Raw genomic sequence first — 27,011 nt, 5'->3', positions numbered from 1 at the left:
TATCACATCCTTTCTTGGTATTCTTGTGTGAACAGTAAAAGTAACCCGGTTTACTTTACTTGCCGGACATGACATGAGTTGAAAGATCGTGTTGGGTGTAATTTGATTACAATTTAATTAGTTACTGTTGTTATTTAATTGACTTTTTAATTGTAGAAAATGTACTGTAATCAATGACATTTTAAACTCTTGTAACTAGTGGAGTAACTTGGAGTGGTGGTGGCATAGTGGGCTAAAGCACAGAACTTGTAAGCAGAAGGTTGCATTGGTTCCTTGAGCAAGGCACTTAACTCCAGGTTGCTCCAGGGGGACTGTCCTGTAATACGTGCACTGTAAGTCACTTTGGATAAAAGTGTCTGCCAAATGCATAAATGTAAATGAAACTTTATTGCAATTACAGATTTTCAATTAAATATAATACATTTAAAGCACGAATGATGTTCATATTTAATACTGTTTGTGTTTCTGTGACATCTGAAGGGTGTGCGACTCCAACAGTAATTTACGAGAGAAATGAGAGGTGCTGTGTGCATGACTATTGTGCAAAATTATACACAAAGGAAATAAGAGACATTGGTTGGAATTGGTTGTGCAGAAAACAAAACTTTTCTGTGAAAAGGTTTTTTAGAAAGTAACTTAAAAATAAACAAACATCTGTAAAGCAATCTGATTACAGTTTTTAGAGATTAGTCATTTTTTTTTATTCATTTTTGAGTAACTTAACATTGGTGGTAAGTGATTTTATCACACTAGTCTCATGCTAACATGTTGAGGAGTTATAGTTATATTTTAAAACATTGTGATAGTTGCATATTTTGAACATTTATTCACAGTGCTGCACAAAATAAATGTGTAAAAAGAGAAATAACAATCGCACTTGTATTGAAGTACAATGACACGTGTTGTTTTGTTGTCTTTGATTATAGCTAGACAGACCGAGGATTAAATAGATTGTGATGTTTTTTTTTTGAAGGAGAGAAGGTTCCAGAAATGGAGCAGACTGATCCAGCTGATGCAGATGTGGTGAAGCTGGACGGCAGTGATGACGTGTCTCTAGATAACGAGAGATCATCCGAGCGTCAGCGTGAAAGAGAGAGAGACTCGGACACGTCCTCTATTGTGGTGCGAATCTCTGAAGAAGAGAGGCAGAAATATGAAGAAGAGATCCGCAAACTCTACAGACAGCTGGATGATAAGGTTACAGTTGGATTATTATTTATGTAAACACTTAATAACAACAAATATCAAATTCACTGTGCACCATGTGAATTGGTACATATACCATCATATACATTTTATACAGTCAGTGTGTGGGTATTTCTTCAACTTCGGGCCCTCATCACTGTGGATAAAAAATTAATTCTCATTTAAAAAAAATTCAAACAGAATTTGTACAATTTGTAGAATGAATTTAAATTGTTAGTACGAGTTGAACAACTACAGGGTGTCCGATAAGAACAGGGATGTCTCACACCAGGATTGTATTTAAGTAAGTAGTCTTTATTGAGTACCTATGCGTGAGTGTGCAATTATAAAAAAAACTATTGAAAATATAAATAACATATATACAAATATAAATAACTACAACGTTCTCTGACAGACAAACTTTTAAATAAGTACAGTTATAATAAAGATTTTTTAGACAGGAATGTTAAGTAAATCATTAAATACAGTGTGAATAATAAATAGTTATTCACTTATGCTCACTAACGCATGACTATACTACAGTATATAACCTATGTATTTGAGTAGGGTGCACTATCGTCAGGGTATGAAATTAGCACCTGTCGCCTGCTAAATGAGAGTATTTCATGTGCATTGATGGGTAATTTTGCTCATCTACCCACCACTATGGCAGGTGATCTGTAAGATGTCTTGGACTGATATACGACAAGAAATGCCATTAGACACAATGATGCATGCTTGTAGAAACACACTTGATAGTTTGAAAAACTGACAAAAGAAAAGACATCAATGCGCGTGTCTGATTCTTGGTGTATTCAGAGGGTCATTGGCGATTTGGTACTCACACGCTTATGATGAGTTTTCACTATTTCTTCTCTGTCAGTCATCTTGAAACAGCAAGAATAATGTCATCTATGAACGCTGTATATGATCTCAGACCATCTCAGGATACATACGCAGGCTACAGGTAAATTGTCATATGTGTCATCATTATTCAGTACAGATTGTTCTTGAACAAGAAGTTTATAGAGAGAGAGAGAGAGAGAGAGAGAGAGAGAGAGAGAGTACACATGAGTTTCAGTGCATCTCCAAGTAAACAACACGAAGGCCCGAAGTTGAAGAAACACCCATATAGACAAAACAAGATGAACATGAACTTATTGCAGGCTATGATTTTTACTTCCACTTCTAAACTGTCAATATCTGTGTGTGTGTGTGTGTGTGTGTGTGTGTGTGTGTGTGTGTGTGTGTGTGTGTGTGTGTGTGTGTTTCTGTTGTAGGATGATGAAATTAATCTTCAGTGTCAGCTGGTGGAGAAGTTGAAGGAGCAGATCTTGGACCAGGATGAGGTCAGATCTTTAAAGTTTGTTGTTAATTACTGTATGTGAATATTTAATTTGCCAGATTTTCACCTTTTAGTGTGGAACTAATTAAACTTTAAATATTACCATTCATCACAATATGGTCTAATTCTTGCGGATGACATGAATTTATGGCTGTGGCAAGGAGGAAGGCGGGGCCAGGCCGTGATGACACACGCCCGGCCCCTAATCAGGCTAATCAAGCTGATGAGAGGGATAAAGGCAGCAGGAGTTCGGGAGAGAGAGAGCTACAGGCAGCTGCCCTGTATGTGTTTATGTTTGTTTGTTTTTGTTTAATTAAATATTACTTTGATGCTTCGTCTGGTTCTCGCCTCCTCCTTTCCATTTTACCCCGTTACATTGGTGCCGAAATCTGGGAAGGAGGAGGGATGCGCCGTAGTGAAGTCCTTACCACTACCATCCGCCCCAAAGAAGCAGCTGCGGACATCCGCCAGGGGACTGAGGAGCCTGGGCACCTGAAAGCGGAGGAATGACCGCCGACCGTGAGGGAAGGAAGGGCTCCCAGGCGGTCGGGCCACTGCCAAGGGCAGAGGAGACCCCTACCGGCCACTAAAATGCTGCGGGGTCAAAGATATGACCGCTGTCTGCGAGCGGGGGAGTGGGAGTGGGAGTGGGAGAACCGCTGCCAGGGGTGGAGGAGATCCCTACCATCCACCAAAACGCGCCGAGCCATTCCTTCCGCCAGGGGCTGGAGGACTGCTTCTGATCAACCTGGGGAGGAGCGGCTGTCATCCACTAGATGCTGGAAGAGTGACCGAGGACCAGGCTACGGCATATCAGAGAACCGGCGAGTAAGCCTCTCTCTCCTCTCTCTCCCGCTGTCACTCCGTGTTGGCCTTTCTCCTCCCCTTGTCTCCCTCCCAGGTCCGAGAAGGCAGGGAAGAACTTGTACAAAACGCACACCAGATTAGTGCTGGTTTTGTGCTGGTCTAGCTGGTGGACCAGTAGAGCTATGTTGCTTACCAGCAAAATGTAAAAGATTTTCAAGAAGAGTGACACTCATATGGCACTGATAATTAATGTTAATACATTAGGCATTTAAAGCATTTAATATCATTAAAATTCATTGGATTGTTACTTTTATTTCAAATGTCAAGTGTGGTTATAATTCCTGAGTGTCTTATTGCTTCTATAAAACTAGGTGCATGAAAATAGTTGTGCATCTGTGTGTGTGTGTGTGTGTGTGTGTGTGTGTGTGTGTGTGTGTGTGTGTGTGTGTGTGTTTATTACAGCTGTTGGCGTCCACACGTGGTGATAGTGATAAGGTGCAGACGGAGCTTGGCCGCTTGCAGACGGAGAGTGACAGTGCTAAAGCGGAGGTGCGTGAGGTGCTGCAGGCTCTGGAGGAGCTGGCGGTGAACTACGATCAGAAGAGTCAGGAGGTGGAGGAGAAAAGTCTCCACAACAAACAGCTTGCAGAGCAGCTCAGCCATAAGATGGTGATCTTTGTCACATCATTCAGCCATAGATATGTGTACAGAGCTTATTTCATGGTGTGCTCAAACATCTTCGGCTCTTTCCAGGCCAGTCTGATGGAACTGGAGGCGGAACTTGCGCAGATGCAGGAAGTGAGCTCACAGCAGAGGAAGCGCATCGCTGATGTGTTGAACGGGCTGATGAAGGACCTCAGTGAATTCAGCAACATTGTCGGCAACGGAGAAATCAAATTAGTAAGACAAGAGACATAAATCAATTGTTTGTTGTCTAGAGCAGAGGTTCGCAAACTGCTAATTTACAAAATATAATATAAACATAAACATTTACTTATTTTCTAATTTCTGTGTCTAAAACTTTGAAATGTAATCTGGTACTTATTATAAATTAAACACTGACATTTAATTGTGCGTGGTACAGAAATCAAATGCCCTGTGTATATTTGCAGAGTGTATTGTGAGCTGTCAAACCAGTAATACATTTTGGGTAACACTTTATAATAATATTCCCTTTCTTAAGGGTTTATAAAAGCATTATAAATCTGTGATATGCAGTTATAACAACGTGAATTAAAAGTGCAGCTGTCATGCTATACTTGCCAAATAGTGAGCCATTTTACCGTATGTTATAAATGCTTAATAACACTTATTCAACATTAGTAACATTAGAAAATGTCCATCAATTTAAATTGGACACATATAAAGCATTTATTAAGGAGTTCCCAACTTTAAAAACCTATGTGTACATAAAGTTCAGTATGGTTCAATTATCATCAGGCTTTATTATATGATATCTGATGTGAATGAGCATGAAGAGCTGAACAGTGTTTTAGTAGAGGACTTTAGGTAACTAGGACTAGTTAAAAAATTATTTTGACATCAACATGAAAAGGAAAGTGAGTCACAGGGTTACACAAATGAATCAAGACATTACAGTGATGAGTATAAACACAAAGCGGACTGAAGCAATATGACATAATCCCTCCTTTTAATCTCAGTATAAAGGTCTATTTTTGCTGCACTGTGACATAAATCGTGAATTAGGACAATTTATGTTTTGATTAATATAAGTATAATTAAGTGTAGTGTCTTTGTACATAATCACTCCAGTATTCTCAGGCTCTGTCTCTGTGTGTGTAGCCGGTGGAGATCAGTGGTGCGATCGAGGAGGAATTCACTGTTGCACGTCTCTACATCAGTAAGATCAAGTCGGAGGTGAAGTCGATGGTGAAACGTTGCAGACAGCTGGAGAGCATGCAGCTCGAGTGCCATCGCAAGATGGAGGAGACCAGCCGAGAGCTGTCCTCCTGCCAGCTGCTCATCTCACAGGTTTGTGTGTGTGTGTGTCTGTGTGAGAAAGATTATTTCATATAGTGCCCATGCTCTTTTTTAATCAGTACATCAAGTTCAAATCAAATCAATCAAATCAAGATTATTGTTTATTCAGGTATCAGTGAGACAAATCCCAAAAAAATTCACAACGTTATGAACGAACATGCTGACTTCCTGACCTCCAACTTATCGTGTGGACCCAAATCTACTGTTTGAGTTTTGCTCATGTATGGCACTAACTACATGTCTTTGTTTGTTTATATTTGTGTGTATGTGTGTGTGTGTGTGTGTGTGTGTGTAACCAGCACGAGGCAAAGATCCGCTCTCTCACAGAGTACATGCAGAACGTGGAGCATAAGAAGAGACAATTAGAGGACAATTATGATGCTCTCAGTGAAGAACTTTACATAATGCAAAACTCAGGTATTTTCAAGATATATGCAGTTGAAGTCAGAAGTTTACATACACCTTAGCCAAATACATTTAAACTCAGTTTTTTACAATTCCTGACATTTGATCATAGAAAACATTCCCTGTCGTAGGTCAGTTTGGATCACTACTTTATTTTAAGATTGAGAAATGTCAGAACGATAGTAGAGAGAATGATTTATTTCAGCTTTTATTTCTTTCATCACATTCCCAGTGGGTCAGAAGTTTAGCATTGCCTTTAAATTGTTTAAATTGTTTAAAATTGTTTAACTTGGGTTAAATGTTTTGGGTAGCCTTACACAAGCTTCTAACAATAAGTTGCTGGAATTTTGTCCCATTCCTCCAGACAGAACTGGTGTAACTGAGTCAGGTTTTTAGGTCTCCTTGCTCGCATATGCTTTTTCAGTTCAGCCAACACATTTTTTATCGGATTGAGGTCAGGGATTTGTGATGGCCACTCCAATACCTTGACACTTAAGCCATTTTGCCACAACTTTGGAGGTATGCTTGGGGTCATTGTCCATTTGGAAGACCCATTTGCGAATGTGCTTTAACTTCCTGGCTGATGTCTTGAGATTTTGCTTCAATATATCAACATAATTTTCCTCCATCATGATGCCATCTATTTTGTGTAGTGCACCAGTCCCTCCTGCAACAAAGCACCTCCACAACATGATGCTGCTACCCCTATTCTCCACGGTTGGGATGGTGTTCTTCAGCTTGCAAGCCTCATCCTTTTTCTTCAAACATAATAATGGTCATTATGGCCAAACAGTAAAATGTTTGTTTCATCATACCAGATGACTTTTCCCCAAAAAGTAAGATCTTTGTCCCCATGTGCACTTGCAAACTGTAGTCTGGCTTTTTTTGGTGGTTTTGGAGCAGTGGCTTCTTCCTTGCTGAGTAGCCTTTCAGGTTATGTCGATATAGGAGTTGTTTTACTGTGGATATAGATACGTATCTACCTGTTTCCTCCAGCATCTTCATAAGGTCCTTTTCTGTTGTTCTGGGATTGATTTGCACTTTTCTCTTCAAACTACATTCATCTCTAGGAGACAGAATGCATCTCCTTCCTGAGCGGTATAATGGCTGCATGGTCCCATAGTGTTTATACTTGCGTACTATTGTTTGTACAGATGAACGTGGTACCTTCAGGCATTTGGAAATTACTCCCAAGGGTGAACCAGACTATTTTAGACCAGAAGATTTCTTTTGATTTTCTCATGATGTCAAGCAAAGAGGCACTGAGTTTGAATGTAGGCCTTAAAATACATCGAAAGGTACATCTTGAATTGATTCCAAGTAGCCAATTAGCCTATCAGAAGCTAACTGGCTAATTGCCTAAATGCTTGACATCATTTTCTGGAATTTTACAAGCTGCTTAAAGGCATAGTTAACTTAGTGTATGTAAATTTCTGACCCACTGGAAATGTGATATAGTCAATTTAAAGTGGAACATTCTGTCTGTAAACAGTTATTTAAAAAATTACTCATATCATTTACAATGTAGATAAACAACTTGCCAAAACTATAATGTGCTAATATGGAATCTAATATGATAATGGCGATGATTATCGATATATATCATGATTTGTCTTTCAGATATAAATAAGGCTGCTTGTTGCATAATAAATGTTATGTTGCCTCCTTGTGGTCTCCCAAAGCTATTAGGTCAGATTAGATGAAATAAAATGCAACTAGCATTGAATTGAAAGCATATAAATTAGGCTTCTAATTTAAATGTCGGCCAATGTTAATATATCATTGTCTTAAAAATGTAGTGATAAAATAATGTCCCAATAAATAATCGTTATATTGATGTAATAAAAAAACAACATGTTTAGCGAACATATGGTTTACTCACCTCATTAATATAAAAAGTATGTAAAATATTTTATTATAAAATGAAAAAAGTGAATAAAATAGTGTGGCCCTTTTGGCTAAACGGATCCAGCTTTGTGGACACTGAGCTTTCCAAAGTTGAGGAAGCCTGGTCTAATCAATGCTTTACTCGACTGCCACAATAATATAATTGACAGTAATTATTACATTTAATGAATATAATTTGCACCTTTGAGGAAGTCAACAAATGTCCCCAAAGGAAAGTTTTGTCAGATTTTTGTTAGATTTGTCCCTAAAGGATTTAAGTTAATACACACATACACACTCACAAACTTTGCTGTATTAATGGTGCTGTATATGTGCCTATCAGAGAGTCATGGGACAGATGTGGATGGAGGAGAGAAGGCAGACAGAGAAGCTGATGGGAAGGTAAGAGTCAACTTGCATTCTTTTGTTTAATACATTAGAGTTGCTAAGGTCATTATATACCTGGAAATATAAAGAACATTTCAATTGTGATTTCCAAAAGTAATTGACATTAACACAAATTTATAAAAAAGTTACATCTTAAAAAGTAAGCCACTCTGAAACATCAGTCTGTCTGTTAAGAAGAAAGTCTTGGAGACAAATATTTGTACACAAACAAGTAGAATTATTTAAATAATTTTTGAAATAATGAAAGATTATTGCCTGACATTCAAATGAAAATCCAAACATCAATAACTGTAAAAGTATCTCTAAGAATAATAAAGATTATAATGCAGTTCAATGGAAAGGAGGAGGCGAGAACCGGCTTGACGACATAAATAATATTTTAATGATTAACTTAAACCAAAGACAAACACACACACGACGGACATGTCCGTAAACAATTTCTCTCTCCCGCACCATCCTCCGCAGTCGGCCTTTATCCCTCTCGGAGGCTTGATTAGCCTGATAAAGGTGTGCAGAATCACGACCCGGCCCCACCCTACACCCTGCCACATTCCTCCCTCGTCCTCTCAGGCTGGGGAGCCCCCAGCATGACGTACACCCCCCCCTCCTCTTTCCCTGGGGAGGGCCGTGCCTTTCGCCCCGTCTGCCGGCAGGTCATCTACGTCTACCTGGAAGAGGGAGGGGACAAGGGGAGGGAAACAGAAATAATAAAAATGGGGGGTGTACTTCCTGTAACAGTGTAGTACCCCCCCCCCAAAAAACACTGTAAAATTTAAACGAGAGGGAAAAAGCCAACGCGGAGCGGCAGTGAGAGAGAGAGAGGAGAGAGAGATGAGAAGAAAAAAAAAGTACTCTGCAGTTCTCCGATACGCTGTAGCTTGTTCCTCGGCCACTCCTCCACCCTCTAACGGACGACAGCCGCGCCTCTCCAGGCGGATCGGAGGCAGTCCTCCAGCCCCTGGTGGATGGAATGCCCCGCCGCATTCTAGGGGAACAGAAGGGTTCTCCCCCGCCCCTGGCAGCGGTTCTCCCGTTCCAGACGGTCGGTTAGGAGCCCCTTCTCCCCTCGCAGTCGGCGGCCGTTCCTCCGCTTCCAGGCGGCCGGGATCCTCGTCCCCCGGCAGATGGCCGCGGCTGCTCCGTAGGGGTGGATGGTAGTGGCGAGAACTCTACTACGGCGTATCCCTCCTCATTCCAAGGTTTCGGCACCATTGTAATGCGGTTCAATGGAAAGGAGGAGGCGAGAAACGGCTTGACGACATAAATAATCTTTTAATGATTAACTTAAACCAAAGACAAACATACACACATGACGGACAAGTCCGTAAACGATCTCTATACTCCCGCACCATCTTCCGCAGTCGGCCTTTATCCCTCTCGGAGGCTTGATTAGCCTGATGAGGGACCGGGTGTGTAGAATCATGACCCGGCCCCACCCTCCACCCTGCCACAATGATGTTGTTCATGATGGTCACTCAGTGGTTATGGGTTTATCTCGAAGGACAGAATTCACCTTCTCCACACATCTCTCCCAGTCTGGACATTAAAGATGATTTTATATGATAAATGAAAGTCAAATGTAGTTTTAGATTATACAGTATCTGAACTGAATGTTAAATCTTACTTCCCTGTACAGGTATGGGAAATCTAATTGTGTTATTCTCATGTTTTTTTGGTGTGTTTGTGTAGAAGGCCTCTGGTCGTCCTGCAGTGCATGCTGAGTCTAGACAGATGCAGCTTAGTCACCTGCGTGATGAAATCAACGAGAAACAGCGACTCATTGACGAGCTTACCGAGTCAGTCACATTACACAATTTTTTTCTGTACAGATGAATATAGATACACTGTGTGCAGTGGGGTCCAAACGTCTGAGAATATCAATAAATCCATGAAATAAACAATGCTTTAGTATTTTGACAAATTTAAAACAATGAAAAATGCAGATCAATGATTATGATGTAGCAGAAGATTCTGCTACATTAAGATTTTGTGACATTGAGCTTGTTAACGTTATTTAAAACGCTGGTAACCAGTTAATAACGTTATTATTTCATTCTGATAATTTGTTTTTATGTGCATATTAATATAAAAGCAAGGACCAAAGGGTTTATAACAGTTAATGTTTTTATTTACACCAGTGTTTGCGTACAAAAGAGAGATTATTAGTTGAGTGTAGTTGGCCAGTTGTGTATTTGAAATATTTTGATTGTAATTATTTTTGGGGACATATTTAATAAACATTATTTTATATAGGCTACTGTATACTACGCTAATAAACCTAGCAAGCGTATTTCACTTATTTTGTTGAGACAAGTCCATTGTTTTGAGCTTATTTTTCAAGACCAGGTCACTTGTTTCTCTTGCAAGATCTGGCAACACAGCAACTGTTAAATCACCTACCCTTAGCACAGCGTACTGTCATTTTAAAAAGAACATTATTAACCTTTTTGTTTTCTTCATTGTAACCAGTTACCATTTGGAAAGGAGGCCGCGGAACACCGAAACTGAATAAAAAATACACTTTCAGCTAGGAACGAACCGAAATTATAAACATTTACTTTTGAATTCCTTTCACGATCATCAGGTTTTGTTCATGCCAGCTCAAGTGTATGCTGTCATTAAAGAAAAAGGGGGACATACCAAATACTTCTCAAATTCATGCAAATTTTTTTGGTTCAAAAAATTTTATTAAATAAGGAAAATGCTAAATATTTACTAGTGGTCTCAGACTTTTGGAACACACTGTAAATGTACTGTAATCTAGTAACAGTGAACATTTCAGTCGAATCCTGGAATATGATAAATCATTGCTGATGATGTCATAACTGGTCTTACAGTAAGAATCAGGCTCTGGAGTTGGAGTTAGTGCACGTGAGGTCCAGCTTCAGTAATCTGAAGAGGCAGGACGACACCAAGAACGCATGTCTGGAGCATCTGTCGTACGTTAAACTACACACAAATACACAAATACAAACTATTAAACACAGTGTGTGCATGAGCAGAGTGTGAGTTTATAGAGCAAAACAGTCTAGATCCAGAAGTAAAATTTATTATTTTTAATTAATTATTTAATAATTTATTAATATTTTTTTTTCTATTGGTGAATTAATTTACTTTTAACTTTTTCTTGAGGTTAACTTTTAATGTTAGGAAAGATTCTTGCATAAAAAACAGTCATAATGTAGTATTGCATGAACTTTTCCACCTTGTCTCTGGCCTTCTGTCTGAAACACTGTTTTTTTTACTGTCTAACATCTTTGCAGAGCAAACCCCACCCCACCCTGCCATAACATGTGTGGAACTGTTTTTTTTTTTTTCAAGAATAAGAAAATAAAAACTTGAAAAATATTGAGAAATTCCCCTGAAAGCACTCTTGGCAGTCATTAATATCTATATATGTCCCAATTTATGATGTGAAATGACAATAGAAAACTGAACAAAGTCGGCAGACTGTTGCTCTCGAATAATTATTAGGTATGTTAAACTGACAACTGTGAAAATATTCCAGACTAAGACAAGATGTGAATGTGAAGAGTTAATAAATCTGTATCCAGCTCTAGGTTGAGTTATGAAGGACAGTCAAGGAAGTTGCCCTCTGTTGTGCTTTAATACACAACCAGTGTACAGTAGGTAAATATGGGATGTTTTCCAGGTGGGGACTCCCCCTCAATCCTTTCATACTTAAATGCGGGAAAATGGGAATCCTAATGCGTTTATTTTTGCAAAAATATGGGACGTCCTGGCTAATACGAGACACTTGAGACAGCTGGCAACCTTACTACCATATACTACACAATTGTCCTTTGATGCATTCTTCCTACATAAAAAATTATTTAATCTGAAATAAATATTTTATGAGCAATTGTCCAGTCCTGATCATGGTTTATTTTGCAATAAAAATGGCTGACTATACAATTCCTAACAAAGCAAACAAACAGTAGTATTACATTTGTTAAAATTGTCCAATATACAGAAGTTGGCAATGATCTATCTTTCAATATTCGTTTCTTCACAGAGCCTACATCTTGGTTCTCAAAAGAATCCTTAGAGAAATGTGTCAGACAAAGGTATAGTCCAACACTGACACTCTCAGGAACTTTGTTTTAAATAAATTTAAGCCACGCGAGTTGCTTTTGAGTGGAAACAATACATTCTCTTTTTGGACTAGAGAGGAAGTTTGGAGTTCTGAAACTTACAGTATGTTTTTATAGTTCAATGACTTCTGAAATGACAAATATCAAGGCAAATGTTATTCCTCACGACATGACCTCTTTAAAGACAGCCCTAACATCAGCTCTGAGGTTGCTAATCGATGATTTATGCTTCTGTTGAAGCCATCAGTCCACTTTATTTCAACATAATTTTATAGACACTGAGTTTAATAGCAGAATTCCTGATGAAGTTCTAGACTACCCATGATCCAGAAGGGAAAGGATCCACCAATCAAACAATCACAATCCAATGTGAATGACGCAAACTACTTGTATATTTGCAAGTATCAGAATATTTTGCAATAGAACTAAAAAAAATATTGTTTCTATACATATAATCAATAAACATCAAATCAAAAGTTTTATATTTTCCCATAGTTTTTAATTTGATTATGTAATTCGCAATTCTTCATGGGATTGTAGTTCATTCCCTCATTGAAGATAGTGAGGACACCTTTGTCTTTTTGTCAGATTTTTAAATACTTTTATGGTTCAAATCAAAGTTTGTAATGTTGTCATTTCCCTCGGTTTGGTTGGCTTCGAACTCTTTTATGAAATCCCTATGGAAGAAATGAACTGAAAAATACTTCCGGAACCAAGACGGATGAACGGATGAAGTGGGCGGGCACTGTTGTGCTTTATTGTCATTTGTTAGTACTACTTACACATGCGTGTTTAAATGATGTTATGTGTGTGTGGGTCAGGTTTTGACTTGGTCCCCTTAAGATGTGTGTGAATGATGTTTGTATGTGTTTTCTCTCTCATCAGCTTTCAGCAGGAGAAGCATGAGCAGTCGAAACAAGATCTCAAAGGTCTGGAGGAGACTGTTGTAAGTCTTACAAATACACTCTTTATTTCTTTTAAAGTTTGAAATCATATCCTTTTACAGAGTGCGCATCTGAATTTCTGCACTACATTGAAAAGACAAAAATATTTTAACAGCCAAATTGGCTGTTAAACTCTTTTGAAGTGCTTTATATTGTAAAGATGTATAAGTTGTAAAGAAATAATTTCAAATTATTTGAATTTCAATAAATTCAAGTGTTGAAAACCTACCTTTTTTTTTTACTATGTACAAATTATAGATTTATAATTAAAAACAGACTGCATCCATCGAGTTAATTCGGTAAACACAATTTTGGTGGTGTCATGGGAGGGTTTGGTCTCACATTCACATTGAATAAGTCTTCTGAAATTATTAAAAAAAAACTGTAAATTATGAAATGCGTCATTGAGGTGAAACAAAGTGCATATTGCAACAAAACAATTGCAATAAACATGATTATTAGATTTTAGATGATTAGATGTATGCCAAGAATGTATGAACATGATAGTTACAGTGAATATTAACAGACTGACTTTCATATACTTGTTTGTGGTCTCACTCTGTCTCAGGCCCGTGAACTCCAGACCCTCCACAACCTGCGCAAGCTGTTCGTTCAAGACCTCACGTCGCGGGTTAAAAAAGTCAGTTCTGCACGTGAACATTATCTGACTGACTGATTGATTGATAGTTTTATTTTCTACTCTATCGGATGAATATATGGTTGATCAAATTTTCTTTTTGAAATGCTGTGTTTGTGTAGAGTACAGAAATTGGACCTGATGATAGTGGGGGGTCTAACACTCAGAAACAGAAGATTTCCTTTCTTGAGAACAACCTGGATCAGCTTACAAAGGTTCATAAACAGGTCGGGACACACTTATACACATGCACACACACACACACACACACACACACACACACACACACAGATTGACATGTTTATTGTGAAATGGTGATATTTATTTAACACATGAAACAAAGTGTGTTACTTTGGTGACTGATTAATGGAATAGAATATAATTCAGACAAATAAAGACAAAAATAACAATTTATTCAGGTAAACACATTTTTGGCAACACTTTACATTAATATTTCCTGTATTAAGGGTTTAAACAGGGGTTTATTAATGATTAATAAGAAAATTACAAATTAACTATAAATCCGTGATATGCGGTTTTAACAATGTGAAAAAAATATTTGACTTTCATATAATACTTGCCAAACAGTGTGAATCTTAACTTACATGTTATCAATACTTAATATATAAACTAATTCATATTTATATGAATAAAAACATAAAATTGCCTAATTCATTAATTATATCACATTGCAGCACAAATAGACTATTAAAGTGATATTAAAAGGAGGGATTAAGTCATTTTGTGTTTTTATTCATTAGTGTAATGTCTTGTCTCTCATGTCTTGTCAAAACAATGGTTGTAGTCTGAGTGTTGTCCCAACTAGGGTTGCCACTTTTGAATTTGTAAAATATGGGAAACACAAATGCATTATTAACACTTAAATGCGTTATTAATAATACAAATTGTATATCCTTTCTTATATGCTAAAATTAGTACTTTCCTGACACATGACATATAGATTTTTTATATATAAAAAAATATATACTTTTTTAGAAGTTAGAAGTATTTATTTGTAATGATTTTTATTTATTTGATCCTAAACCTGTATCTTTATGCCTCAGTGATTGTATTCATACATTGTTCAGTTTATTTAATTTTATATATCTTATTGAACATTTATATAGAAAAAAATCCACATACTTTTCAGATGGTCCCTTGCCACCCCCTCCACAATATTAGCATGTTTTAGCACAATTTATGAACTTTTCATATGGTACCTTACCCACCGTAGGCAAAATTTCCAACTTGTATCAAAGTTAAATTAGAGATCTGGAACAATTTCACAGGTGGAAACCCTAGTCACAACTTAACTAGTACTAATTAGTCTTCATGCTCATTCACATCAGATATCATATAATAAAGCCTGATGACCATTAAACCATACTGAACTTTACAGGTTTCTAATGTTGGCAACTCCTTAATAAATGCTTAACACATGCCCATTTTACTTCAAGGTACATTTCCATAGGTTAATCTTTTTCGCATATATTTAAATATTGCAATATCATGCTTGGTATTGATAGGCTTTTATGTTGTTGACACTGAATTATACAACTCAACATTTTTTAACCCTTCACAATTACAAAAGCTATTTGAGCTGTAGTGTTGTACCAGTTTGAGCAAATTACTCAAAAAGTAATCCATGACAAATTACTTCTAAACTTTGTAATCAGATTACTCTACTGATTATATTATCAGAAAGTAATCACATTACCAATTAATTTACTTTTGAATTACTTTCTAAAACACTATTCACATAAAAGTTTGTTTTTCCGCTGAGCAAATTAAAAATGTCTACGTACTGTATATTTCCTCCTTGATGTCCCCTCAGCTTACACAAAAACACAAACAGATATGTACATATATATCCATATATTAGATGTATTGTAGTGTACCCATGTCTAACCCAAGTAATGTACTTAAAAGTAATTAACCTTTATTGAAAGTCAGTAACTGTAATCAGATTACAAGAATGCAAAATGTAATGTGTTGCACTACATTTTGACAAAAAGTAATAAGATTACAGCAACTAATTATTGTGTTATCAGATTGCACCATACATTTAAACTGCGTTCTCGTCACTTTCTGTTTGCGCAGCTGGTACGTGATAATGCAGATTTGCGCTGTGAACTTCCGAAGTTGGAGAAGCGTCTTCGTTCTACGGCTGAGCGTGTTCGGGCGCTGGAGACAGCACTGAAGGACGCTAAACAGGGTGCGATGAATGACCGCCGTCGCTACCAGCAGGAAGTTGAGCGCATTCGCGATGCCATGCGTCTGCGTTATCCTCTGCGTCGTCCCAATGTTGCGCAGATTGGTACGGAAACATTTGTTTTCTTCATATTCAGTATTTTATAGTCAATTTTATTTATTTTTTTCACTTCATATTATATATATGTTCAACAGCATTCACCTCTGAGACTGTGAATACAGATAAAGCTAAACTTCCCTGGAAAAGGCAAATTCCAAAAACTACTCATTTTGCCAAAATTGAGTTATGATCTTAAAGGGATATTCCAGGTTCAAAACAAGTTAACTTTAACTTTACACATACAGTGCATCCGGAAAGTATGCACAGCACTTCACTTTTTCCACATTTTGTTATGTTACAGACTTATTTCAAAATGTATAAAAATAATTATTTTCCTCAAAATTCTACAAACAATACCCCATAATGACAACGTGAAAGAAGTTTTTTTGAAATCTTTGCAAATTTATAAAAAATAAAAAATAAATAAAATCGCATGTACATAAGTATTCACAGCCTTTGCTCAATACTTTGTTGAAGCTCCTTTGGCACCAATTACAGCCTCAAGTCTTTTTGCGTATGATGCTACAAGCTTGGCACGCCCATTTTTGGGCAGTTTCTTCCATTCTTCTTTGCAGGACCTCTCAAGCTTCATCAGGTTGGATAGGGAGCATCCACAGCCATTTTCAGATCTCTCCAAAGATGTTCAATTGGGTTCAAGTCTGGGCTCTGGCTGGACCACTCAAGGACATTCAAAGAGTTGTCCCATAGCCACTCCTTTGTTATCTTGGATGTGTGCTTAGGGTCTTTGTCCTGTTGGAAGATGAACCTTTGCCCCAGTCTGAGGTCCAGAGTGCACTGGACCAGGTTTTCATCAATGATGTCTCTGTACATTGCTGCGTTCATCTTTCTTTCGATCCTGACTAATCTCCCAGTTCCTGCCACTGAAAAACATCCCCACAGCATGATGCTGCCACCACCATGCTTCACTGTAGGGATGGTATTGGCCAGGTGATGAGTGGTGCCTTGCCATTCTCCCCCGATCTCTCAGTTTGGCCAGGCGGCCAGCTCTAGGAAGAGTCCTGGTGGTTCCAAACTTCTTTCATTTACGGATGATGGAGGCCACTCTGCTCATTGGGACCTTCAATGCTGCATAAACTTTTCTGTACCCTTCCCCAGATCTGTGCCTTGATACAATCCTGTCTCGGAGGTTTACAGACAATTCCTTGGACTTCATGGATTTGTTTGTGCTCTGACATGAACTGTTAATTGTGGGACCTTATGTAGAAAGGTGTGTGCTATATAAGGTCCTATAAAAGGCTGTGAATACTTATGTACATGTGTTTTTTATTTTTAATACATTTGCAAAGATTTCAAATAAACTTCTTTCACATTGTCATTATGGGGTATTGTTTGTAGGATTTTGAGGAAAATAATGAATTTCATCCATTTTGGAATAAGGCTGTAACATAACAAATTGTGGAAAAAGTGAAGCGCTGTGAATACTTTCCGGATGCACTCTAGATAAGGTTAGTAAGCGATTACATCACTCTAAAATCACGTTAACGTGTAATGGTTACGTCTTGTAGCCATACTTTGTTTACTATGTGTATTGTAACCTTAATTGAATTGCCCCATTCATTTCCACTGTGAATGCCTCACTGTAACCACAATTTCTGCTTTTTTTAATGTAGGAGGGACGAGTCGAAATATTTTTTTTGTGGTAATCAGCATTATGCTGCAAAAGCTGTTCAGTAAGCTTAACCTGTATTGAACCCAGAATATTCCTTTAATCAACCTAGAATGAGTTATGATCTTAACTGAGCACCCCTTTGAACCCTAAAATGTAAAATGGGACACCTTACGGTCTTGTGGACTTTGCGGGCACACGAAAAGGAAGGCCATTAGACAACAAGTCCACAACAAGTGCGCCTTTTGGGAAAGGGCCACTGTCTAAGACTCTAGACATCTGCTAGCATTTAGCTGATGTAAATATGCAAATAGGTAATTCTGTATAAACACAAAATATGGTTTTTATTTCATCACAGCTAAGCCGGTGAGACCTGGACACCATGTTGCTGTGACGTCACCCATCAGTTTCTCGTCCACACGCGTGAGCAAACCCGTCACCTCCTATAGCAATGCATTTTTCCAGCAGGAGGATAAAACTGCTCTCCAGAAAACCAGCACGTGAGTCTGTATGTCTTTGTCTAGTGTCTGTCTCTCTCTCCTGTTCTCCAGTCTTCCTCTCACAAACTGCTGTGTGTTTCAGAGTTGGCTACAGCACTGTGAGATCCACAGACATACTGAGCTCCTGTCCGCTCGACGTGGAGAATGGTGAGTGTGAGAGTGTATAACTCTCTTTGCATGCTTTCACACAGTCAGGGGCAAATTCACCAAACAGGTATTCAACACAAAAGCATTTATGTTGGTTCTAGAATGTAGTTGTCACCATAAAGTAATGTCAAGCAGTGCGCAATGGCTTTTATGCAAAATATAACTGGAATAATATTGTACAGTCTGACAAGCAAATATCATAAAGGATCATAAAAATCATAGTGTGCACCCCGCTTAATATTTATGACCTATCCATCCCATTGCGTTTATGATCACTATTCCCACCACTTTTATTAAAAACTTCAAGCATCAGGTAGTGTGCTCTGATGAACAACCTGGTTCATAAGAGCATTTAATCAATATAAGAATATCATCTAGAATCTAAATCTAATCTTAAATCTTAAAAATGTGCTGCAAAAGACTGTTGCAGACTTCATCTGTCAGTTCACTTTCATGTGTTTTCAGACGGTACTGCTTATGAGGTATCTACATATGTACTGTATATCTATGGTTGTCACTTTTATTACCAAACTGTGTATGAACAGAAGCGTATGTAGAACTACAAACAGGACTCACAACTGTATTCTGCCATTGTGTGAATGTAGCCTTAATTTGTTTGACTGCCCTATGTAACAATGTGAATGCTATTTGTTTAAACATGTAACAATAGTAACCTTTCATTCTGTTCCTTTCCCTTCTGTAGGAAACAGCAGAGATATTAATGATAACAGGTAAGTGGATGTTGAGTGACTCCAGTCAGGCTTCCTAAGCAACCAATTAGCCTGGTTGCTAGGGAGGGTAGAGTCACGTGGGGTAACCTTCTTGTGGTCGCTATAATGTGATTCGCTCTTGGTGGGGCGTGTGGTGAGTTGTGCGTGGATGCTGCAGAGAATAGCGTGAAGCCTCCACACGCGCTTGGTCTCCACGTTAACACACTCAACAAGCTACACGATAAGATGCGAGGATTGATGTCTCAGAAGCGAAGGCAACTGGGATTCGTCCTCCGCCACCTGGATTGAGGCGAGTCACTATGCCACCACGACTTAGAGCATATTGGGAATTTGGCATTCCAAATTGGGGAGAAAATGGGAGAAAAAAAATGTTTAACAGGTAAGGGATCTCCTGTAACATGATACACTCTCACAAGCCGTTTCCATATTTAAACACATGCAGGATACAGTAGAAATTATAGATATCTTCGATTCAATTATGATTAGTTAAAATGCTAATTCTTGATATAGATTAATACTGTTCATTTGCACTAGTGAAAATGTCTTAATATAAAAAATGGCATCATTACTCATGGAAATACCCCTTCTTGATATCAACTAGTAAAAAGGATAATTACTGATATATGTAACTGCATTCAAAGTATTTCACAATAATCGTCACGGTTACTGTTGTAACCTCCGTTCCCTGAGGGAGGGAACGAGACGTTGTGTCGAATGAAATGACACAAGGGGTCTTCCTTGGAAGCCTTGCGTACCTCTGAACTTGTGAAAAGGCCAATGACAAATTGGCAGGCAGAAGTTGCATGTCCCACCCCCAGACATATGGGTATAAAGGGAAGCGGCCATGTGTCTGTCAGTCAGGATTTTGCAATGTGGAGCCGAGAAACAGTGGTAGGTCTAGTGCCGTGGCAGAAGGGACACAACGTCTTGTTCCCTCCCTCAGGGAATGGAGGTTATAACAGTAACCGTGATGTTCCCCTTCTGTCACTCACTCGACGTTGTGTCGAATGAAGTGATACAAGGGGTCCCATTCAATAGCACCATGCACTAGCCCGTGTTATTTGAACTGCCGACACAGGTACAAGCAGGATGCTGCGTGCTAGAAGTAACTGAGTCGGTCGCACGTAGCCCTCCACAACGCCCCCAGAAAAGGTGTCATATGTAGACCTTAGGTCCCAGCACCCCTGAAGGGGGGAACAGGTGCTACATGACCAGCATGGGAGCAAGCCCGGCAGCCGCGGCATTTTCTCTCTTTGTGTTTCTCGCATAGAGTGTGAAGCGGCTGGGGCTATCTTAGTGCTATGGAAATGCGTCTGGGAAGGCGGACTTTCCCGATCCTATTCTTTCAGGGGTAAAAGACCCTGCAGAGACCACATCATGCCCAGACTATGGGGAGGTGATATGTGTCTAATACATCACATGGGTTGTCAAGCCACACATGGGAGCGGTGCAGTGGTAGGTCCTACCTGATGAGGGAGGAGCTCTACAAACACGGCAACCGGGGCCAGTGGGACTGTCCGAGGGAGACACGGGTCCACCGACAGGGGGACTGTACCGCTGAAAATACATCACAGGGAGTTTCCTGAAGAGGGATTGAAGCCTGTGGAGCCCTACCCCAGTACAGGACACTTGTGGCTCATGGGTCTGGTCGCAAATTCGCAGGCCAGAAGGCTAGGGAGAAAGAACATCCAGGAAGCGACGCTTAATGGCTAGCCTGGGAGAGAAAGCGCACTGGATCAACTTGGTGAAGGGTGCTGGGCGCAAGCGGAACACCCGGTCGGCTGTTCTGCATTACCGAGTTTTCTACCAGCTTGGACCTGACAAAACACGGGACGAGACCGACTCAACCCTGAGATTGTAAAATCTCACAAAGGTATTGGGTGTTGCCCAGCCCACTGCTCTGCAGATGTCTGCCAGGGAGGTGCCTTTGGCCAGTACCCACAAGGATGCCACACTTCTCGTCGAATGTGCTCGAACCCGCAAGGGGGTTGGCACGGCCTGAGTCTGGAAGGCCAAGAAAATGGCTTTGACGACCCAGCAAGCAGCCTCAGTTTGGAGACAGTGTTCCCTTTCCACCGTCCGCCAAAGCAGACAAAGAGCTGCTCAGAACATCTAGAGCTCTGTGTGCGGTCCAAATAGATACGCAAAGCACTTACCGGACACAGCAACGAGAAGGCTGGGTCTGCCTCCTCCCAGGGCAGCTTGCTTGCAGGTTCACGACCTGTTCCCAAAGGGGGTCGTAGGAACTTTGGGCACGTAGCCAGGTCGCGGTCTCAGGATTACGTGAGTATGTGCCGGACCGAACTCCAGGCAAGTGTCGATGATAGAGAACGCTTGCAGGTCCCCAACCCTCTTGATGGAAGCTAGCGCTATCAGGAGGGTGGTCTTCAAGGAGAGGGCATTGAGCTCAACTGAGTCAAGCGGCTCAAAGGGGGGTCTCTGAAGGCCCAAGAGGACCACTGAGAGATCCCAGGAGGTGAACAGGCTTGGCCGGGGAGGATTCAGCCTCCGGCGCCTCTAAGGGACCTGATAATCAAGTCGTGCTTACCCAAGGACTTGCCGTCCACTGCGTCGTGGTGGGCCACGATAGCGGCTACATGCACCTTCAAGGTGGAAGGGGACAGCCTCCCCTCCAACCTCTCTTGCAGGAATGAGAGCACTGACCGAACTACGCATCTCTGCAGGTCTTCAGATCGGGAAGAACACCAATTCGCAACAAGCGCCACTTCAGGGCATAAAGCTGCCTGGTGGAAGGAGCTCTGGCTTGGTTGATCATGTTTACCACTGCAAGTGGTAGGTCACTCAGATATTCCACGTCCCATCCAGGGGCTAGATGTGGAGGTTACAGAGGTCTGGGCGCAGATGCCAGAGGATGCCCCGTCCCTGAGAAAGAAGGTCCTTCCTCAGGGGAATTTGCCAGGGAGGTGCTGTCGAGACGAGCGTGAGATCCGAGAACCAAGTCCGGGTGGGCCAATAAGGAGCCACCAAGGTGACTTGTTCCTCATCCTCCCTGATCTTGCACAGCAACCGTGCAAGAAGGCTCACTGGGGGAAATGCATACTTGCGCAGCCCTGGGGCCAGCTGTGTGCCAAGACATCTGTCCTGAGAGGGGCTTCTGTCAGGGAGTACCAGAGTGGGCAGTGAGTGTTGTTCTGGGAGGTAAAGAGATCTACCTGTGCCATGCCGAAATGGCCCCAAATCAGTTGGACCACCTGGGGGTGGAGCCTCCACTCTCCGCTGATCAAAACCTGTCACGACAGCGCGGTTGCCAGGGATATGATTGCCACGCAGCAACCTGAGTCCAAAGGAGGAGATGGCAGGCGAGTTGTGACATATGACGAGAGCGCATGCTGCCTTGGCGATTTATATACGCTACCGTCGTGGTGCTGTCTGAACGGATCAAGATGTACTTGCCCCGAATCAGCGGGAGAAACCTCTGCAGGGCAAGGAATACAGCTAGCAACTCTAGGCAGTTGATGTGCCAACGCAGCCGGAGCCCTGACCAGGAACCAGCAACAGCGTGCCCGCTGCACACGGCACCCCTACCCTGTTGAGAGGCTTCTGTGGTGACCACGACATGTCTGGACACCTGCTGTAGAGGGACTCCTGTCTGTAGAAAACAGAGGTCAGTCCAAGGGTTGAAAGTCTGATGGCAGGAGGGGGTGATTACCACATGGTATGTGCTGCGGCGCCATGACCATCTTGGGACTCGAGTATGAAGCCAGTGCTGAAGCTGTCTCATATGCATCAAACCATGCGGCACAACCGCAGCTGAGGATGTCATATGCCCCAGGAGCCTCACTTCCGGATGCTCACTTCCCATAGCGGGGCAAGGGCTGCCTCTGCGATCTTGGTAAAGACGCGAGGGGACAGGGACAGGCCGAAGGAGAGGACCTTGTACTGGTATGCCTGGCCATTGAACTCAAATCGTAGGAAGGGTCGTGTTGAGGCAAGATGGAGACGTGGAAGTACGCGTCCTTCATGAAACAAACCAAACTGTGACAAATTAGAACCGTTACACCGCTAGTCCGCACATGGGGGCTGCCATGTTATAATCACATGACCAGCCTAATACTACTCTCTTAATCTCAATAACCATCCTGTTATTTGACATTTTCGCTCATTGATTAAATTAATCATGGCTGACTGTGAATACTACATTTCTACAAAGGCATCTGAAACTGAAAACTATTGATTTCAAATTATGCTTTATCCAGACTGCTAGGTGTCAGTGTAACGGCGGGTTAACACATCCTCTATGAGCATGGCATGAGCGAGGCGCCAGCGGTTCGTGAGCGGGGTGGTCACGCTGGACATTCATGTTGGCCGCAACTCTTCAGCGAGAAACAGCAGCGCCTCTGCACAGGAAACAAAGTTATTAATGGGATCCTAAGCCAATTTTTTTCTTTAATAAGGTCATAATAAGCTGAGGTTATTACTGCTTTCAAGAACAACAGCAGGCAGTCACATGCACTTCATCTTTATCAGCACACTTGGTTGTGATTGGTTAATGTTGTGTCTATTCTGTATACCAATATACACAGAATGGTAAAATGTCTGGCAGTTTATTAATTCTTTCCTTTATTAAGTTATTTTATTGAGTTTACTTGCATGCAGACATATATATTGTAGTATACTATAGGTTCGGTTTGAACAATTTTGATTTGCTTTTGTCTTTTCAATAACATCCTGATTATTTTAGTATTGTACTGCACCCACACTCAGCGTGAGCTGCGCTGCAAAAATAGGCTCAACGGCGAAACTATCCACTCACTGCCTCATCCGGGACACGTCTGGGACGCTTCCGGGACGCGTCACCTAGCGACCTTGCAGGGTAAACGGTGTCATCTGTTAATATGGCTGTCAAAACAAAAACACGCCGCTCGCCCTGCTCACACCCCGCTCGCTGAGAATGTGTGAACCCGGCGTAAGTCCAAGATGATACACTGAAAAAAGTTAATGAGTGCAACTTTAAGTGTAAATTCTGTTAACAAAGTCTAAACAGAGAATGTTAATTTTGATGAAGCTTGTCATCATCAGCTCCTGATGTCATTTGAATTGAATGTGTAAGGTTCATTCAGAACAGTTCATGCACATATGACGTTTCCACTCATTGATGTTTCAGGAGTGATGTTCACTGTGGCAGTGTGCTGGATGATTCTTCACAAATGTACATCATGCAACAGCAGACTGCAGCCAGTTAATCATTCAACACAGGTGAACACTCTCACACAAACTTTAATGAGCTTAGAAACTACAGTCAATTACAGTCAATGTACTCTCTATAATTTCTTGTTTATTTCTCTGCTCTCTTCAGATGTTCCAGTTCTCTGCATGCAGCCATTCAGTCCTTGTCGCCTTCATTCCCACAATCCTTTGCTCTGTACTGTCTTAAATTGTAAAGAATACTTGCTCCGTCATGATTCATATTATGTATTCTGTCTTGTGTAGCTCACCGTTGCATGTTGGTCATGTTTAGTAATAAAATTACACTTAGCTTGTCACATAGATATTTGAATACATCTATATTGCTTGCATTAGAATACAAGAGAGTCCTATAAATAACATCCCTTTAGTCTGAGAAAGGCTGAGCCTTAAAATCAAACGTTCATCATTGTGTATACAAGTACACACTACTAGATATACATATAACACAGTGTATGCCATTGTGTAGCTTTTGATACATATTACAAGTACTGACTACCTCCAGTGTGCATAAACCATTTGACATATTATTTAATTTGCATTGTGTCTACAGTATGTTTTCACAACAACAATGAATAAGGATGATATTGGCTGTGATATATCAACAAAACGTATCAAAAAGAGTTTAGTTATGATCTACAGTTGCTGGAGTTACAAAATGTCCCAAATGCTTCAATTATTCTACTGAAAGCTCTGACCAATCACAGCTCTGAATTCTCTCACAACATCCTGATCAGCCAGTCAGGATGAGAGAATCACGAGCATTGAGGGTCATTGAGAGTGCTGTTTCTCTTGAAGGTCTCTGACATGAATGTGTGTATACATTTCCTGCTTTTTCTCATTTCTCATTCAGACTGACACAGATTCAATTGTATATTTATCAAGACAATGCCTGAGGCTGTATAAGCTGTATTATGATGAAGTTTTAATCATAGATTTAGTTGACACTGAAATGTACGCTACTCACTCCTTCCTTAATGCAATCCTGTACTGTCACGATAAGAAGAGAAAGTACTTGCGAATCAGATAAAACTAGTTTGTGCAATTGCTGGTTTACCCAAGATACTGGATCATTATTGAAGGCTGTTTTATGTTATATGTATAGTTTGCTGGAAGCCTGTTCAAAGAAATAAATGTAAATCCAAGAAAATTGTGATATAGAATGGGTTTTTCATCTTGGAGGTGTGAGAAATTCATTTGTATGTTTGTGAACATGGCAAACCATTTGATCTTTTGTAAAATATTTAAGAAATTAATATGGGTAACACTTTAAAATAAGGTTCCATTTGTTAACATTAGTCCATTAATTAAAGGTGCACTCAGTTATTTTTACTAGGCTTACAGTGACACCTAGTGGCCTGGATGCAGCATCATAGTTTTCAGTTATAGATGCCATTGTAGAAAATTACTATTCACAGTCAGCCATGATTAATTTAATCTATGAGTGTAAATTTCCAATAACAGGCAGTTACTGAAATTAAGCTAGTAGTATTCGGCTGGTCTATTGATACTAACATGCAGCCCCCATGAGGCGCCCCTGCTTTATGTAGAATAAAAGAGGTTGTAACAGGTATCTACTTGTTTGAGATAGGAGGATGTGGAACCAAATAACAATCAACAGACTTTAAATAAAACACTGACAAAGACTTAACATAAACAAAAGTGCACACATAAACACTGCTGCGTTTGTCTCTCTCTCTCTCTCTCCCTGGTGTCCCCGGCTCCTCATTTTTTCTCCCGCTGATTGGGCAACACAGTGCCGGGCGTGCATCCTCTCAGCCTGGCCACGCCCTCCTCCTCATCACATACACCCACCGCACAATTCAGGTTGGGGAAACCTCTGGTCTCACTTACTCCCACCACCTTCCTGGAGGGGAGGAGTTGTCCCTTCAGCCATTCCATCGCCAGCTGGTCTTCCCCACCTCCTGGGTAGGATGAGGGGAGGGGTGAGAGACAGAGAGAGAAAGAGAGAGAGAAAGAAAGAGAAAAGAAAAAACTCTGGTTCGCGACCACGCCACCAATCATTTCTCAATCAGCCGTCCAGGCCCTCCTCCTAGTCACAGAGGTTTTATAAGGTTACTGAGTCTTCATTTTAATGTGAGTGGTCATGATTTCCTACATACATTGAAAATTACAATTCATGTCTTTAGGAGTTTTTAATGAAGACAAAATTACTGAATGCAACTTTTACATGAATAACAATGAACAATACTTTTACAGTATTTGCCAAGAACAGAAAGCTGAGGCTGCAGTGGGCCTACCATCTGTTTACCTCAGCAGAAATTGAGTTTTTACTTTACAGTCTTTAACTGTCCAGTTTTGGTGAGCCTGTGACCACTGCAGCCTAAAATCATGCAAATAACTGAAAGCTCCTGATCCGTTTCTGCATGATTTTATGCATGTTACATGTTTGGCTGATTAGATTATCGCATTAATAAGTATGTGTACGGGTGTACCTAATAAAGTGAGTCTGGGTGAAAAATGTATTGCCTTATATATTCTAAATTATTTGGCAAATCAAACTTCTTTTGATAGCATTTTTTCATGAGGGTCTCTAAATAATACACAGAGTTAAAAAAGTATGTTTTTCAGAAAACTCAAAATGGCAAAAAAAAAGGTCAAAATATACTAGATGTCACAGTGCCACTCTTCAGTGCTTGGACCACTAAAAATATGTTTTATTTTTACGTTTTATACGCTTTATTTCTTCCATCATACACAAAGGGAGACATTTTAAAGAATGTTCATGCTCCTTTTCCATACAATGAAAGCCAAAC

The 27,011-nt window shown here is 40.3% G+C and overlaps 1 protein-coding gene across 1 annotated transcript in view; it reads left to right on the top strand.

Annotated features, from left to right (window-relative positions):
• kif5aa (kinesin family member 5A, a) overlaps positions 1-25,378 on the top strand; it is a 42,360-nt gene extending 16,982 nt beyond the window's left edge. The window contains exons 12-29 of the mRNA XM_052142895.1: positions 974-1,197; positions 2,466-2,534; positions 3,800-4,006; positions 4,091-4,237; positions 5,141-5,329; positions 5,638-5,755; positions 7,974-8,032; positions 9,728-9,834; positions 10,876-10,977; positions 13,018-13,078; positions 13,645-13,716; positions 13,836-13,940; positions 15,814-16,030; positions 18,010-18,151; positions 18,234-18,298; positions 19,002-19,029; positions 24,155-24,246; positions 24,347-25,378. Of these exons, the coding sequence (XP_051998855.1) occupies positions 974-1,197; positions 2,466-2,534; positions 3,800-4,006; positions 4,091-4,237; positions 5,141-5,329; positions 5,638-5,755; positions 7,974-8,032; positions 9,728-9,834; positions 10,876-10,977; positions 13,018-13,078; positions 13,645-13,716; positions 13,836-13,940; positions 15,814-16,030; positions 18,010-18,151; positions 18,234-18,298; positions 19,002-19,029; positions 24,155-24,233 (1,991 nt within the window). The 3' untranslated portion in view covers positions 24,234-24,246; positions 24,347-25,378. The remainder of the gene's footprint in view (positions 1-973; positions 1,198-2,465; positions 2,535-3,799; positions 4,007-4,090; positions 4,238-5,140; positions 5,330-5,637; positions 5,756-7,973; positions 8,033-9,727; positions 9,835-10,875; positions 10,978-13,017; positions 13,079-13,644; positions 13,717-13,835; positions 13,941-15,813; positions 16,031-18,009; positions 18,152-18,233; positions 18,299-19,001; positions 19,030-24,154; positions 24,247-24,346) is intronic.
• The last annotated feature ends 1,633 nt before the right edge of the window (positions 25,379-27,011 follow it).

Source organism: Xyrauchen texanus, chromosome 14 (genome assembly GCF_025860055.1).
Source record: "Xyrauchen texanus isolate HMW12.3.18 chromosome 14, RBS_HiC_50CHRs, whole genome shotgun sequence".
Lineage (NCBI taxonomy): Eukaryota > Metazoa > Chordata > Actinopteri > Cypriniformes > Catostomidae > Xyrauchen > Xyrauchen texanus.
Note: the sequence above shows the minus strand (reverse complement) of the source record. Positions and strands in the feature narration are given on the sequence as shown.